Raw genomic sequence first — 13,895 nt, 5'->3', positions numbered from 1 at the left:
CAAGCGTCTAAGTGCTCCTGTCAATGGCCAATAACACATATTAGGACGCAGCTTTGGTTCATAATGTCACTAAAACAGAGCTGAGGCGCTCCTCCTGCTGAGTAGTGTCCGTGAGAGCAGCAGGGTTCTTGCTGATTGATTTCAGTCTGTCCCTGGGGCACTGCCGCAGTCTCCGGGAGAAGCGTGCAGGGCGGCTGCTGGTGCTGCTGCTGCGTTGAAGGGTCATAAACTGAATGGGGAAGACTTTATGAATTATTTACGTAAATAGCTCTACTGTTCCTTGGCTATATGGGAATGCCAGGAAATGTAAATGATGTTTCAAGCACTTTAAATGAGTGGATCTTCCAGTGGACACTCAGGGACACAAGTATGCTCCCATGGGCGGGGAGCAGCCCCGTGGTGCATGCACAGGCAGAGGTGCAGCTGCTCAGGACCCTGGTAACAGGTTTCCCTGTGGGAATTGCTGCCTGATTCTCGGCTGGGAAGTCCAGCGTATGCCTGTGCTTCAGAACACCTGCCTGCTGGTTGCTGCCCAGTGCCAGCTGCCGTGACCCAGGCTCGGGAGCGAGAACCCTAAAGGGGGCGGGTGTAGGTACAGAGAGCCCGTCCAGCTCCTGCACCCTCTGCTCCTGCCCTGCCAGTGAGATAAGCCATTCATGCAGCCTGGCTGCTGGCCAGGAGTGGTGGATGAGTGGGGCAGCTGCCTCCCCTGGGCTCCTCAGCACCCCGCTCCTGGTGCAGGGTTGGGGAACAGCAGTGGGTCACCGCCACCTCGCAGGGCAGTGACACTGTTCCCAAAGGAGCACTGTGCTGGTGTGAATGCCCCAGGGGCTATAAATACACCCTGCGCTTCACTGTCCTCTTGGTACCTCACGTAGAGGCACTGCTAGCATTTGTGACACCCACACTCAGCTGCCATGTATCTTGTGAAGCCTCCAGGTATTTATATTTCTGCCAGCAGTCATGGTTGGATCAGTCTGAGCAGCACCAAACAGCTCTGCATCTCTCACGCCTAACCCTCGGTCAGGTTTAACCCCACGGGGTTGCAGGCACAGCTGCAGGGGAGGGAGGCAGCTGCGGGGACGCCTGTCCGGGAAGCGAGGCTGGGACCCTGCCAAGTCCAGTGGGGCTGTGCACTGGCCACCCGCCTTGCTGCCAGCGATGATTCGGGGTAAATCCCATGGGAATGTGTCACTTCTCCCAGTAGCCTCCAAGCATTGACCTGCTTCCAGCCCAGCCTGCCTGAATTCAGCCCGAACCATTCAGCTGTATTCCCAGCATCCCCCTCCCACTTACATCGGAGCAGGAGCCTGATGCTGGCAACAGAAACCTGAGCTGCATGGTTTGAAACCCCCCATTTATTTAATTATTTATCTATCCAGCCCATTGCTTATTGCCACAGGTTTGTCCTCACTTTTCTAAGGCTGTAAGATAATTCTTAAAAAGTTTATAAACAAATATTCCTTGTGTTCATGCACTGCCTCACATTTGCAGGGTAACAGCAAACCACATTTGCACACTTAAGCCAAGGTTAAAGGAAGCTAGAAACAAACGCACAATCAGTTCAAGTATTAAAATATAGCATTTTCATACTGTATGTTGCTGTTTATGTTAAATATAATCAGCAAGAGCAGAGCTTTACAAACCCCCACATCTCTAGACCTGACTTACTTGTCGGTATTTAAAGGTTTCTGTGCTGAGGGTGGAAGAGGCCATCAGGTCTTAGTGGGTGCTGGATGGGAAAGGAAACTTCAGAAATGTGTGAAACAGCACAATTTTTTGCGGATGGAATCCATTTACTGATAAGAAAATAACATTACAACTGAAGGGATGTTACAGCAAAGATAAAACATTTTCATAAAGTGCAAAGATAAACCAAGAATAGGAAAAAGAAATGAAAATAAAATGGATAAATACATTTTAAAATAAAACAGATTATAAATGAAGTACAGATATATTACATCCCATGTACTTGCAGTTTGCACCACAGCATCACTGTCAGTGCCTCACACCTCTACCATCAGCTTGCAGGATCAAGAAATCTCCAAAAAGAGAACTCTCTTCTTCCCCTTGTAATGCTGGCTGAGGGCCTGGGTCCCTGGGCTCTGTGCTGGGATTTTGCCTCTTGCAATTGCCTCAACAGGAAGAAGATGGCAGAAACTCTGCCCTGGTCACCTGAAGCAACTGTGCTGCTGCGGGAAGCTGGGATGCAGGAGTCGGCAGAAGCACAGGTCCGGGCAGCCTGTGCCCGGCCCTTTGGAGCCCCTGAGCTCTCCTAGCAGCAGCCCCAGCCTAAGACCCTTGGGAGGAGGGCTGCCTCAGGGCACTGCAGGGCACTGTTTATTCACAACATGAATAAAGAGGTAAGCAGAATGAAACTCCATGCTGTGTGAAGTTAGGGTAGCTGCAGGCAGTGAAACAAGTCAATGGCATGTAAATACGGGTTGACATAAAATCTGAAATACCTATACTGTCAGGCAAAATATGGATAAAAAAGGGGGTTAAATATTTTAATTGATTTTTAAATGTTAAGCTGTCTGTGAAGGAATAGTCACTCTGCATCCTGCAACAAATCAGCATGCAGCAGCCATTGGCAAAGAGAAAGAAAAGTTTCTGTAAAGACAGATTTAGCTTTTGATCTGTACAGAGTAGGTGATTCACTCCAGGCTGTCAGACTATGTTTGCACATACTGGGCAGTAATTGCAGGAATAAATACCCGAGACCAAGCAGGAGCTGCCGAGGGAAAGGGACTGGGAGCAGGTTCTTCTCCAGCCGAATGCTAGAAATGGGAGGGGTGCTCGGAGCGGGGCGCTGGCTCAGCCCTCTGCCTGCAGAACCACAGGCATACTGCTTCCACCTGTGTTAGGAGGTGGGTCATCCACCTGCCACCTGTGGACAGGCTGTCCCCTAAAATCCTAGAAGACGAAGCGTCATTCGTTTACTCACTTATTTTGATCCTCAGTTGATCTGCCTGGTTCTTCTCAAGGTTTTAAATTTTATATATTTTGCAAACCTTTTATTATCTGTTCTTAAGTACGTATCACTGCCTGAAGAATCACCTGGAAACATGAATTAACTGCAATAATACAAAAGGCAGAAAAAGTGTTTCATAATTTTATTGGAGCAGTTTCAAAGTGAGGTTGCTAGGTACAGTGCCAGTAACTCTGTGGCTGCAATTCTGCTGCCACTAAAAATAGTTACAACTTCAAAAGCCATGCCTAACAGTAAATGTACATGCAAACAACCCCATGCTTTATTAAAAAACAAAATCCTTTTATTCGTTAAAATAGTAGACAAATAAGGGGCTTTTTTTACTACTATTTAATTAAAGCGGTTACATAGCCTGAGCTTAAATACCAAGTAGCACTGTCTCTGCAGATATTGCAGTCAAATTTCACTAGTATTTACACAAAAATTGAACTTAGCAATATTAAAATCACAGTACAATAGAAAAATAAACATTTTCACGTATATCCTTGAAACACACTGTAATTCATAGCCACAAAATAAGTAGTGGTTTTAATTCACAAGTCATATGTCCCCAAAGTATTTGAAATTACTGTGCCAATACAGTTAGGCTCCAGAAGTAATAGTCTGTGGTAGGCTTTGATTCAGTGCAAAGCACCTAAAATTAGGAATAATACAGCAAATGTAAGTAGGGTGAAACAGTCCTATTCAAGCAACTATAATTGTTGGTTTTATTACTTTTTTTTAAGTTAAGGGCTTTTAGTGTAGGGCCAAACCAACTTATACCTGAGGGCCAGCGTACCCCTGCAGCTCTACCTGCACCGTCCCGCTTGCAACTGGCAGCTGTCAAATGTGGCTGCTCAGGAGCTTGGAATACATTTTTTTAATATTCAAATTCAACTTCAGGCCTATAGATTCCTTCAAAAATTTTTCCAGAGTTAGTCTCCAACTACTGCAGGTAAGAAATACAAATGTATAGACTTGAAAAATAATAAGCTTATCACAGAAGTAAGTAATACCTGTGTTAAGACATACCACACTTTATTAATGTTTTTGTTCTGGACCAATCTGAATACAAAAACTAGTAAGAAAAAAAAAAAAAAGAATCCCAGAAAGGCAATTAGCAGTTCTTTTGTCTCCTGGCACCCCCAGGGCCAGTGTGCTTAACAGCTACAGACCTGACTTTCCAGGTAGGACTGTCCGTGTGTGGCAGCGGGGAAGAACAGCCCTTTCCATCACATGTTCTGCCCGGCTCTCGGTGGGACCAGAGCAAGCAGAACAAGCGTGTTACACTCAGGGGGCTCTAGAAGGACTCAGCCCTGTAGCTGAAGCAGCCACAGAAGCAGTGCCCGCGCCCTGGGGCTCCTGCTCCACAAGGCTCCTGCACCCCGGGGTGCCTGGAGCCTTCTGTGTCGCCCCGCCTTGCCCTTCCTCATCAAGAAAGCGAAGGGAAGGATGCCAGGCTCAAGAAAACCTGGCATGATCCCTCTTTGGGCTATTACAGCATGTCTATGAGCCCACAAATCTTCAGCTTCTGCCCTTGGCTGTGAGCAGGAAGGCGGTGGGATGCTCTGCAGCAGTCCCTCCCTCATGGGCCATCGGCCGCAGAAATGGCCCTGCAGCTTCCCACAGTCACCTTCCACAGGACTGCAGGGGAATTCGCGCTGGGAGGCAGCTTACCAGGGCGTTTAGTGCAATCTCCTGCTCAAAGCAGGGTCAGGCAAGATCCTTCTGGTTCCCTATGTCTGATCATTATTTCATTAACTTGGTGTCGGATGAACTGGATTAAAACAAAAAATCCTGCATGCTGTTATGAAAATACACAAACTGAGAGCAGATCATGTGTATATTTCATACTGATTTCATTTTGTGTTGAAGAGTACCGTATGTGGGAGTTATGGACATAAATGAGAAAAAAATTAACCCTATGAGCTGGAGGAAGCAAAATATAGCTAATGAATAATAATTTGTTTCAGCGTGGATCACTGTAGAATGCTTTGGCAAAACTTAAGCTCTAAATAACTATTTACTTCAAACCTTTTGGCATCTTCAGTGAATGATTTGTAGTTGTTAAGATTCCCAAATATACCCAGAGGAAAAATAGGTTAAAAGCATAACCACGAAATCATAAAATGTTTCATCTCATTTGTTAGTTGAAGGCTAATGCAGCACAATGAGGGAAGGTGGATCTTTTAGGTGGTCTTCCTGTAGTGAGATGATGAGCTGAATCTCGTTCCTAGTGAACGCAACCCATTGTCGTCCTTGATCATTAATTAACAGGCCAAAGGCTGCAGCTGAGATTGCATTCTCTTTGCATATTTGATAGGTCAGAAAGAAACTCCAGTTGAGTGGCTTATAGAAAGACTTCTTCGACTATACCCATCACAGATGTTTACGTATAAACACAGGGATGATCACCTTTTGCCTCTAAGGCTGGTGGACCGACTGTCTTCCACAAATATATTATAGTAAGGATAAGTGCCAAAAGGCAAATATTTAAGAACAGTCTTGCCAAGTTCCCCAGGAGCTAACGGCACCAGCCATCACGCTGCCTGGAGAAGAACTGCTTGGTCTTTGTCCCAGTGGTGTCCAATCCCCCCACATCTGACCAGCTTCCCCTCTGATGGGGTGGCCCAACAGACACAATTCCGTCATGCTGCAGGTAAAAGGTAAGCGTCTGGGAGGAGATACGAATCTGGCATGATTTTGCAGTGGCTCCAACTGCCCCATGTCAAATACAGCAATACTTCTAAAAAAGACCGGGAACCTTACATGATGTTTTGAGGCTCAGCTTCAAGTTCCAGCTGGATTCAGAGGAGGCTGTGACATCTCAGTATGTGTACAGCAGGGAGTCACATCAGAGCAGGATGCGGTTTGAGGTGTTAGCACTGCAGGTCATAGGATCGGGAAGATGGAAAATAAACTGTGTGTAAAATGTATTTAATGATCCTTCTCGGTGTTTGGTGGGAGGCTCCCATACACTTCTGTGAGGTGAAGATGCCAAGTGCAGTTGCCTGCCAAGGCTGATCAGAAGAGATCTTCATTAAATAATCAGAACAGACCTCAGTAATGAACTGGGTGAATAATCTGGCTGGTTGCACAGCTCCCTTCAGTGAGGCAAGATGAAACAGAGAGTGTCCAACGGTTCACGAGGAAAGCATAAAAACATTGCAGGTGTACAAGACCCAGAAGACTGCAGGGCAGATGCTGGAACAGAGGTGGCCGAAACGAGCTCCAGAAGGTGGATCTCCCTGGCAGGGTGTCTGTCCGGGCCGTGGGTCTCTCCTGCAGCATGCCCAGCCTGCTACAGCTGGTTAGTTTTGTAGAGTTTTGTTGCACTTGGATTTCATACACACTGTAATAGTCAGCCAACTTTGCCATATTAAAGAGACATATTGCAAAAAGACTGTAAGTAACTACATAAGGACCAACCTGGGTGTATGGTTTTACATTCTGCTGTGTCTGTTTAGGATCTTTTTTCAGACATGGATTAGTGGAACATTTTATTTCCTAAGTGAAAAAGAGAAATAGACCATGAAATCCTGGGAAATGAATACGATTTTGAACCTGGAGAAGCAGATTCGGAGAATATCCTATTTTTATGCTCTCTCCCCATTTAATTCATCTGCCATTCCAAACAAGACATGCCTCGGTTGAATGAAATCTCAAATAATCACATAATAGAAGAAGTCATTTATTGAGAATCAGGCTCATTCTCTGGTGATATAAATAGGCTGCGCTGTTCCACAGCCTTTTGTCAGTAGGGATTAATTAGCAATTGACCCTTGGTTGGAATTTCTTCACTACCTCTACATTTTTCATCTTATAGAGCTAAATGGGATCTTAATGTTGCTTTAAGAAGCCATGCTTCCTAAGCAGCAGTTTAATTTATCTTTAGGCTACAAATCAGTAGCTTAATTTATCACTAGGTTACATATCAACAGTGAATAGCCAGGGTGGAATTGAGTTTATTATAAAGAGGTTCTGTTAGAAGACACAGTATTACAGTGACTGAAATGTGCTGTTAAATTTTCCATTAATGCCCAATTCTGAATATGAATATGGAGAACCACACTTTACATACTTTACAGTTAGCTTTCTAATAAATAAGTTCAATAAATAGGGATTTTGCAGACTAAGAAGCTGTACGTGTGAACAGAAGCTACTTTACAATGTTGTCAAAAAATAACTAGAGCTATTCTTGTTTGGTACCAATCACTGGAAATCAGTAAGTAAAATATAAATATTTTACTCTTACTATGAAGACTGGAGGAATGAAGATCTATTAAAATCACCCTTAGGATTATACAGAACTTAATTTTGTACACTAGATTTATAATTCAGAGCATGCTTTCATAACATTTTTAGCACACAATATTTTCAAATACATTTCTTAGAAATATGAGAAATGAATAAGACTGCCTATGTGAGATTTCCTCTGTGCTCTGATCACTAGCTTTCGCGTTACACAATATTGCAGTTTGGCTAATTTTGGATGACCTATTCCACATTTGGAGAAGATACATAGTAAAGGGCCAGATTTAGTCTGTAGTATATTGCAATACCTTGTTAATAGTCATTTATTTGTCACAGTACAAAAAAATTAATTCCCCCCTATTATATATATTATATATATAAAACATTTATATTATCCATTTTAATAATTATTTTCTTGGGAAACAACTCTTAACGTTATCTCTAAAGAGTGACAGGAACAGAAATATTCTCGTACCAAATGAAAACACAAGTAACTTGAGCAACTTGTCTGAAAGGTACAGTTATTTTCAGCACACACATTTCTCATGTTTTACCCGTAAAGAACTCCAGCAAGGCTCCCAACACCGGCAGTCAAGCGTTCACGCTGCAGCGAGATGTTGGTCAGCCTTCGGGAAGGGCGGCTCGCCCCCGGCTCCGCAGAGCTCGCGCAGGCGCTCCCCAGGTGAGCCCAGTCCGTGCTCAGCCCTGTCCTGTGGCTCCTCCGGCTGACAACCCGCTGGTTTTCCTCAGCACGGAAGACAGGATCAGACCTTCAGCTGCTCAGAACCAAATCACCTCCGCATGCGTTTGCATGCCGACATCTGTTCACGAAACGCACCGCTACGTGCATGTGCAAAGCAGGCGCCTGCTTGCACCAGTTCCTAGAGAGACCTGCTTATCTGCCAGTGGCTGAGGTGTCAGTTCACCTGGAAGCCAATTTGCCTTTAAGGGGGTCCAGGTTTTTCACGAACAACCATCGTAATCTGAAAGCATAATCATGCACACATCAGTAAGCCTACCTTTTGTAAAACACCGGCACTCAAAGAAGACTGAATCATAAATGTCATAAATGCTACCAAACTATCAAATAATTACCAACACTAGAAGTAGATGAAGAAATAATAGAACTGTAAAAGTGAGATAACTGGATCGTGACTTTGATTTAAACACTTGTTTACGACGGCAAGTGAGCAAAAGGCTAGGTATGTGGACTAAGCCTCAGAAGAGAAGATACTGCTCGCTCTTATTTTTATTTCCTATTTTTAAAGAGAGGCTGATTGAGAACGTTTTCGAATGTGGGAGACTAAGTCATTAAAACAGAAGCACTTGGATTGCTTTCTTCCTTTAGGGGATTTACTTCATTTTACTTTATCTGACACAAGTCAGAAAGAAATGAGAATATTGTAAGGAGAAGGAAGGCTGAATTTTGACACGTTATTTTCCATTAAAATTCTTCTGCTGACTTTGTTACGCTTTTTCTAAGATCAGAAAATGAGGCTTTACCTAAAACGAATTTGAGAGACTGGTAGATTTTCCTCACGCACTCAAGCACTACAGCGTCCCACTGTCTCAAAGCAGAGGATTTTTTTCAAACTGTTCCTAAATCTTTTGCATTCGTTCACAAACTTGTATCTCCGTTCTGTTTATACTCAGATAAAATATTGAGAGTCATTTCCTCGCTTTTGGACTGCACGTTGTGTTCACTTCTTCTGGACGATTTCCTGGTCGCCCTGGAAAGCCGCCTTCGAAAGGTATCGCCCGCCAGGAAATAAAGAATAGGGTCAACGCAGCTGTTGAGGCTGGCCAGACCCCTCGTCACTTGGTAAGTGGCATAAACCTTATCGTTGAAGGCACACATTTGTGGAGTCTGAAAATCCACCCTGGCTCTTAGATTTAAGGTCTTCATCACATGGAAGGGAAGGTAAGACACAGCAAAGACTGTCAACACAATAATAACCAGGTAAATAGACTTTCTCCTGAGAGGAGAATTGTCCAAATCTTTGTAAATCAAAGCTTTCACAATTAGCCCATAGCAACCAAGAATCAGTATGAACGGGATGCAGAACATAAGCACTGTGGTGCACATGCTGTAAATGAAGTAACTTCTCAGGTAATCATCGGCCGTTGTGTCATAACACGTCGTGGTTTTATTTCTCCTTATCCCAGTTCCTGAGTAGAACAGTATTGGAGAAATCACAGCCACCACAATGACCCAGACCAGGGTGCTGATGTACACCGCGTTCTTCTTCTTCAGCCTCCCCAGCGACTTCAAGGGGTGCACCACTCCCGTGTACCTGTGCACACTTATGCAAGTTAGAAACAAAATACTGCCGTACAGGTTCACATGGAAGATGAACCTCTGCAGCTTGCACATGATATCTCCGAAGATCCAGTCTGTTTTATTGAAGTAGTAAAAGATGAGGGCAGGCAGCGTCAAGACATACAAGAAATCGGCCAGTGCCAAGTTGAACATGTACACCGAGATGCCACTCCAAGGCCTCATGTGGAAGACAAACATCCAGATGGCCACGCTGTTTCCCAAAAACCCAGTGATGAAGACCAGAATGTAGACAGTGGGCAGGTAATAGAACTGGAAGCCAGTTTTGGTCAGGGAACACTTGGTGGTGGCGTTTCCCGCAGACCAGCCGCTGCTGGATAACAGGTTGGGTTCAGTTCCATTCAAAGCAGCAGAGAAGAGGACTTCAGTCATGATCCTTCCACCAGAGTCACATAGATCTGAGGTGAAGCAACAAAGTCTCTACAGGAACAGTAACGCATCTAGAAAAAGAAAAGAGCAAAGAAAACCTAACTGGAAGGTTAAAACCTGTCCTGCTTTGCTTCAGAGGGTTTCCATGCGGCTCTGCTCGGCTCAGCATCTCCCACCTGCGCGAGTCGGTCTACAGTGGGGTGCGGACTGTCCCCCCACGCAGCAGCCAGACCCGCCGCGGGTCGGGAGCCGCGGACGCCCCGGCGGGTCGCTGCCTGTCGGCGTGACGGGGACGGGCAGGGCAGGCGGGGCGGCGGCGACAGCCACAGCGGGCTGGGCAGGGCTGGCCCGGCCCGGCCCTGGGACGCGCCGACGGCGAAAGGGAAAGGGCGAGCGCCGCGAAGGGGCAGCGGGAGCGGGGCCGGCTGGGGGAGCCGCTCCGCCCGCGCTCCTCAGACGGCCGCCGCCGCCCGGGCCGCCTCCGCGGTCGCCGGTCCCGACCCACAGCCCGCCGCGCCCCTCGCTTCCGCCGCTCCCGCCCGGCTCCCTCAGCCCGCCCGGCTCCCCCGGGTCGCCTCAGCCCGCCCGAGTCACCTCAGCCCGCCCGGTCCCCGCGTCGCCGCCGCGCCCCAGCCCGACTCCGAGGAGCGCCGGGGCCGCCCCCACCTGCCTCCCGCGGCGCCCTTCGCAGCCCGCGCTCGCCTCTCCTCGCCGCCAGCAGCGCCCGCCCGGCGGGGGGCGGCGTCCCGCCCGCAGCTGCCCCGGCCGAGCCGGCTCCCATCGCCGGGCAGGGCAGGGCAGCCGGGGGCAGCGGCTCTACCGCGCCTCGGGCGCGGGGCGCCCCTCCATGGCGGCGCCACCGCCGCGGGGGACAGCGGCCGCAGCCCCTCTGCCGCGGGAGGCAGCGCGCCGGCCCCGGGCGGACTGCGGGCGGGCGGGACGAGGCGCCGACTCGGCCCAGGGGCGCGCCGCCCGCCCCCCGCACCGCCCTCGCAGGCGGGCGGTGCTCGCCGCTCCCCGCCCGCGCCACATGGCGGCCGGGCCGGGCCGGGCCGGGCCGGGGGCTGCGGGCGCCTCGGGGGGCGCGGCGGGGCTGGCGCCGACGCCGCCTCGGCCGGGGCAAGCGCCTGTGACCCGGCACACCCCGCGCCACCCTCCGGCCCCACCCGGGTCACCCGAGACGCGGGGCTCGGAGGGGCACAGGCGGCGTGGCGGGAGTGGCGCCGCCGGCGAGGCCAGCGGGCACGGCCACGGCCCCCCGCGTCGGACGGGGCTGCCCCTCCGCGGGGGCTGAGGCGGGCCCGGTGCCGGCGCGGCAGGGGCAGGCGGGGCGGCCCAGCGCTCGCCGGGGCGGAGGAGGGCAGCGTCCCCTCCAGCCCCCCGCCGTGATGGAGGGGGGGACACCGCGCCTGGGCTGAGCTCCCTCCTGCCAGCACCGGCGCGTAGCGGGGCGCAGGCAGCGGGGTGCAGGCAGCGGGGCGCAGGCAGGGGGGTGCAGGCAGCGGGGCGCAGTCGGGGGACGCAGGCAGCGGGGCGCAGGCAGGGGGGTGCAGGCAGCGGGGCGCAGTCGGGGGGGTGCAGGCAGCGGGGCGCAGGCAGGGGGGCGCAGGCAGCGGGGCGCAGGCAGGGGGGCGCAGGCAGGGGGACGCAGGCAGCGGGGCGCAGGCAGGGGGGCGCAGGCAGCGGGGTGCAGGCAGGGGGACGCAGGCAGCGGGGCGCAGGCAGGGGGGCGCAGGCAGGGGGTGCAGGCAGCGGGGCGCAGTCGGGGGGGTGCAGGCAGCGGGGCGCAGGCAGGGGGGCGCAGGCAGGGGGGTGCAGGCAGCGGGGCGCAGTCGGGGGACGCAGGCAGCGGGGCACAGGCAGGGGGGTGCAGGCAGCAGCGTGCTAGGCGTGCTCCTCCTGAGCTGCTGTTGCTGAACACCACTTTCCTGATTTTGCTTTCTCTCAACCCTTTGAAATCTGCTCTGGAACCCAGTTGAAGCTACACGAACATGATAATTGCTGTAAATGGAACAGCTGAGCAGAAATATGCTCTACTGACCTCTAATTAAGCGCTATACATTTGGCACTTGAGTCAGAATATGATTATTATTTATTGTCTTAGCAAAACACAATCTGCTGGTTTCAGCCATTTCTTCCTTGTTCACATTTTAGTTAGGGTGTGTGGTGAGTGATACATGAGCTAGTCATATCTGCTCTCAGCTAAAAGCTGTGTTTTAGACGGAGGATTATTAGTACTTCATGAATATGTATTCATTTTTCAAACTTTTGAGTCTGTCTAAATTATAAAACTACTTTGTTGGGAAAGCTTAATTGGGAAATCAGCTGCATATTGTACCCCTGTAGGAATATGCAAGCAGATGCAGATGGAGTTGCCAGCCTGGCATCTCTATTGGGGCAAGTTACACAGACTACAACTTTGAAGCAACAGCTTAAATTTTGTAAATATAAGACCCTTTCTTCCTGTATATTAGTTTTTTTTTTCTTTTTGTACGCATCCCCTAAACTGCATATTTATTCCTTTGAAGATTCTTTTTCATTTTAATACAATTTGAATGTGAAGAGAAAGGGAAGTGAAAAATGACACAAGAACAGCAACACCTGTAAAATCTGTGTTGTAAAGCAAGCCCAGTTTACAAAACTGTTCAGTGGTGCCCTCTAGGATTTTAAAGTGCTAGCAAAAATTAGTCCTTAGCCTTGGTGTTCCCACAAGAGAAAACACCCAACCCACAAACCAGACGTACGGTGAATACAGTATAATAATATCAAGCCCATCATGCTGGCTTGTCAAAAAGCCATCTTGTTCCTCAGAGAATCAGCTGCATGGCCAAAACCAGAGTTCATTTTAATGAAGGACTTGGATTATTGTGTAACAAAAAAAAAAAAAAAAAGGAAAAAAAAAGCAAAGCTATTAGCATGCAAGAAGCCTTTGAGTTTATCCTTCCCTTTATAATTGTTATTTCTTTACTGGTTTTCTCTGTCCATTGCTAACATGTAGCTTCTCTTGGCAGCTTCCTTGAATTCCCTGTCTTGAGCAAATTTTGAGTCATACTGAAGCAGCGTTAGATAGCATCAGTAAATATGCACTATGAACTACAGCCTGTTTTCCTCTGTTACCTAAGCAGCACCGTAAATCCAAATCATGGAGATGAAAGGCCAGAGCAGTAATTCAGGGAGCCCATGGCTGCCTGGGGAAGGAGGCATTTCTTAGGCTTTACGCTTGTGCCTAGGCCGAGGCAGCAAAGCCAGGCGCAGGGTCTGGCCATGGGGACTTCTCAGCCTTCTCTGGAAGAGGGCTTGTGAGTCTGGCTATGAACAGGGCTGGCGTTCATTTCTATGGGACTTGGAGAAGTACGAGGTCACCAGCACAAGCGTTAGCAGGAGTTGGCAGGAAGACACGCTGCGTGTGCTGGGTTTGCCCAGGCACCTGTGGCAGTGTTCACACTGACTTCAGGCTTAATGCCGACATCGGTGAGGACAGGAGAGACACCACCTGATCCAGCATGAAGCTGTGGCTGCATAGAGAGGTGACACCTCATCTGGCGTAATGTTCTTGTGGGACCAATACAAATATTCAAGGTATAATACAAATGTATAAATATCCAAAGGCAGAAGTGAATCTGTACCAAACCCATGCTTCACATCCTTCAGCTGCAGTTCTGTTGATCTGTTACTAAAGCCTCCAAGCTCAGATTTATAATCTGGTCTGAGAAACTTCAATTTATTTAGTCTGCTGTGCCAGGGCAGGATTTTCCAAGATACCTGACTCATCCCTGTAACCTTTTCTCTGAGTATCATCTCATTTTTCAATGGCTTGTTTGAAGGGTGGGCACCCGAAGCAGACACCATTGTGGCGGTGTTGCTTACATTGATTGCAGGCTGTCTCCCTGCAGTTTCTGATGGTACCCTTGAGGGTGTAAAATCACACTCGTGCATCATGTCCCAGCTTCTTCTGGGGAAGAA

The 13,895-nt window shown here is 49.0% G+C and overlaps 1 protein-coding gene across 3 annotated transcripts in view; it reads right to left on the bottom strand.

Moving 5' to 3' along the window:
• Window positions 1–3,101: 3,101 nt before the first annotated feature.
• P2RY1 (purinergic receptor P2Y1) overlaps window positions 3,102–13,895 on the bottom strand; it is a 36,268-nt gene continuing 25,474 nt past the window's right edge. The window contains exons 1-3 of one of the 3 annotated variants that reach the window (XR_010373894.1): window positions 10,599–10,869; window positions 8,729–10,003; window positions 3,102–8,208 (exon numbers count right to left, since the gene is read on the bottom strand). Coding sequence is in view for 2 of the 3 variants with exons in the window: in XM_064457828.1 (XP_064313898.1) it covers window positions 8,844–9,935 (1,092 nt within the window). In the remaining variant the exon portion in view is untranslated. Of the gene's footprint in view, window positions 10,004–10,598; window positions 10,870–13,895 lie in introns of those variants that run through there. The other 2 variants (XM_064457828.1, XM_064457830.1) reach the window with 2 other exon arrangements.

Source organism: Phalacrocorax carbo, chromosome 7, assembly GCF_963921805.1.
Source record: "Phalacrocorax carbo chromosome 7, bPhaCar2.1, whole genome shotgun sequence".
Classification (NCBI taxonomy): Eukaryota; Metazoa; Chordata; class Aves; order Suliformes; family Phalacrocoracidae; genus Phalacrocorax; species Phalacrocorax carbo.
This window is presented reverse-complemented; position numbering and strand designations above follow the sequence as displayed.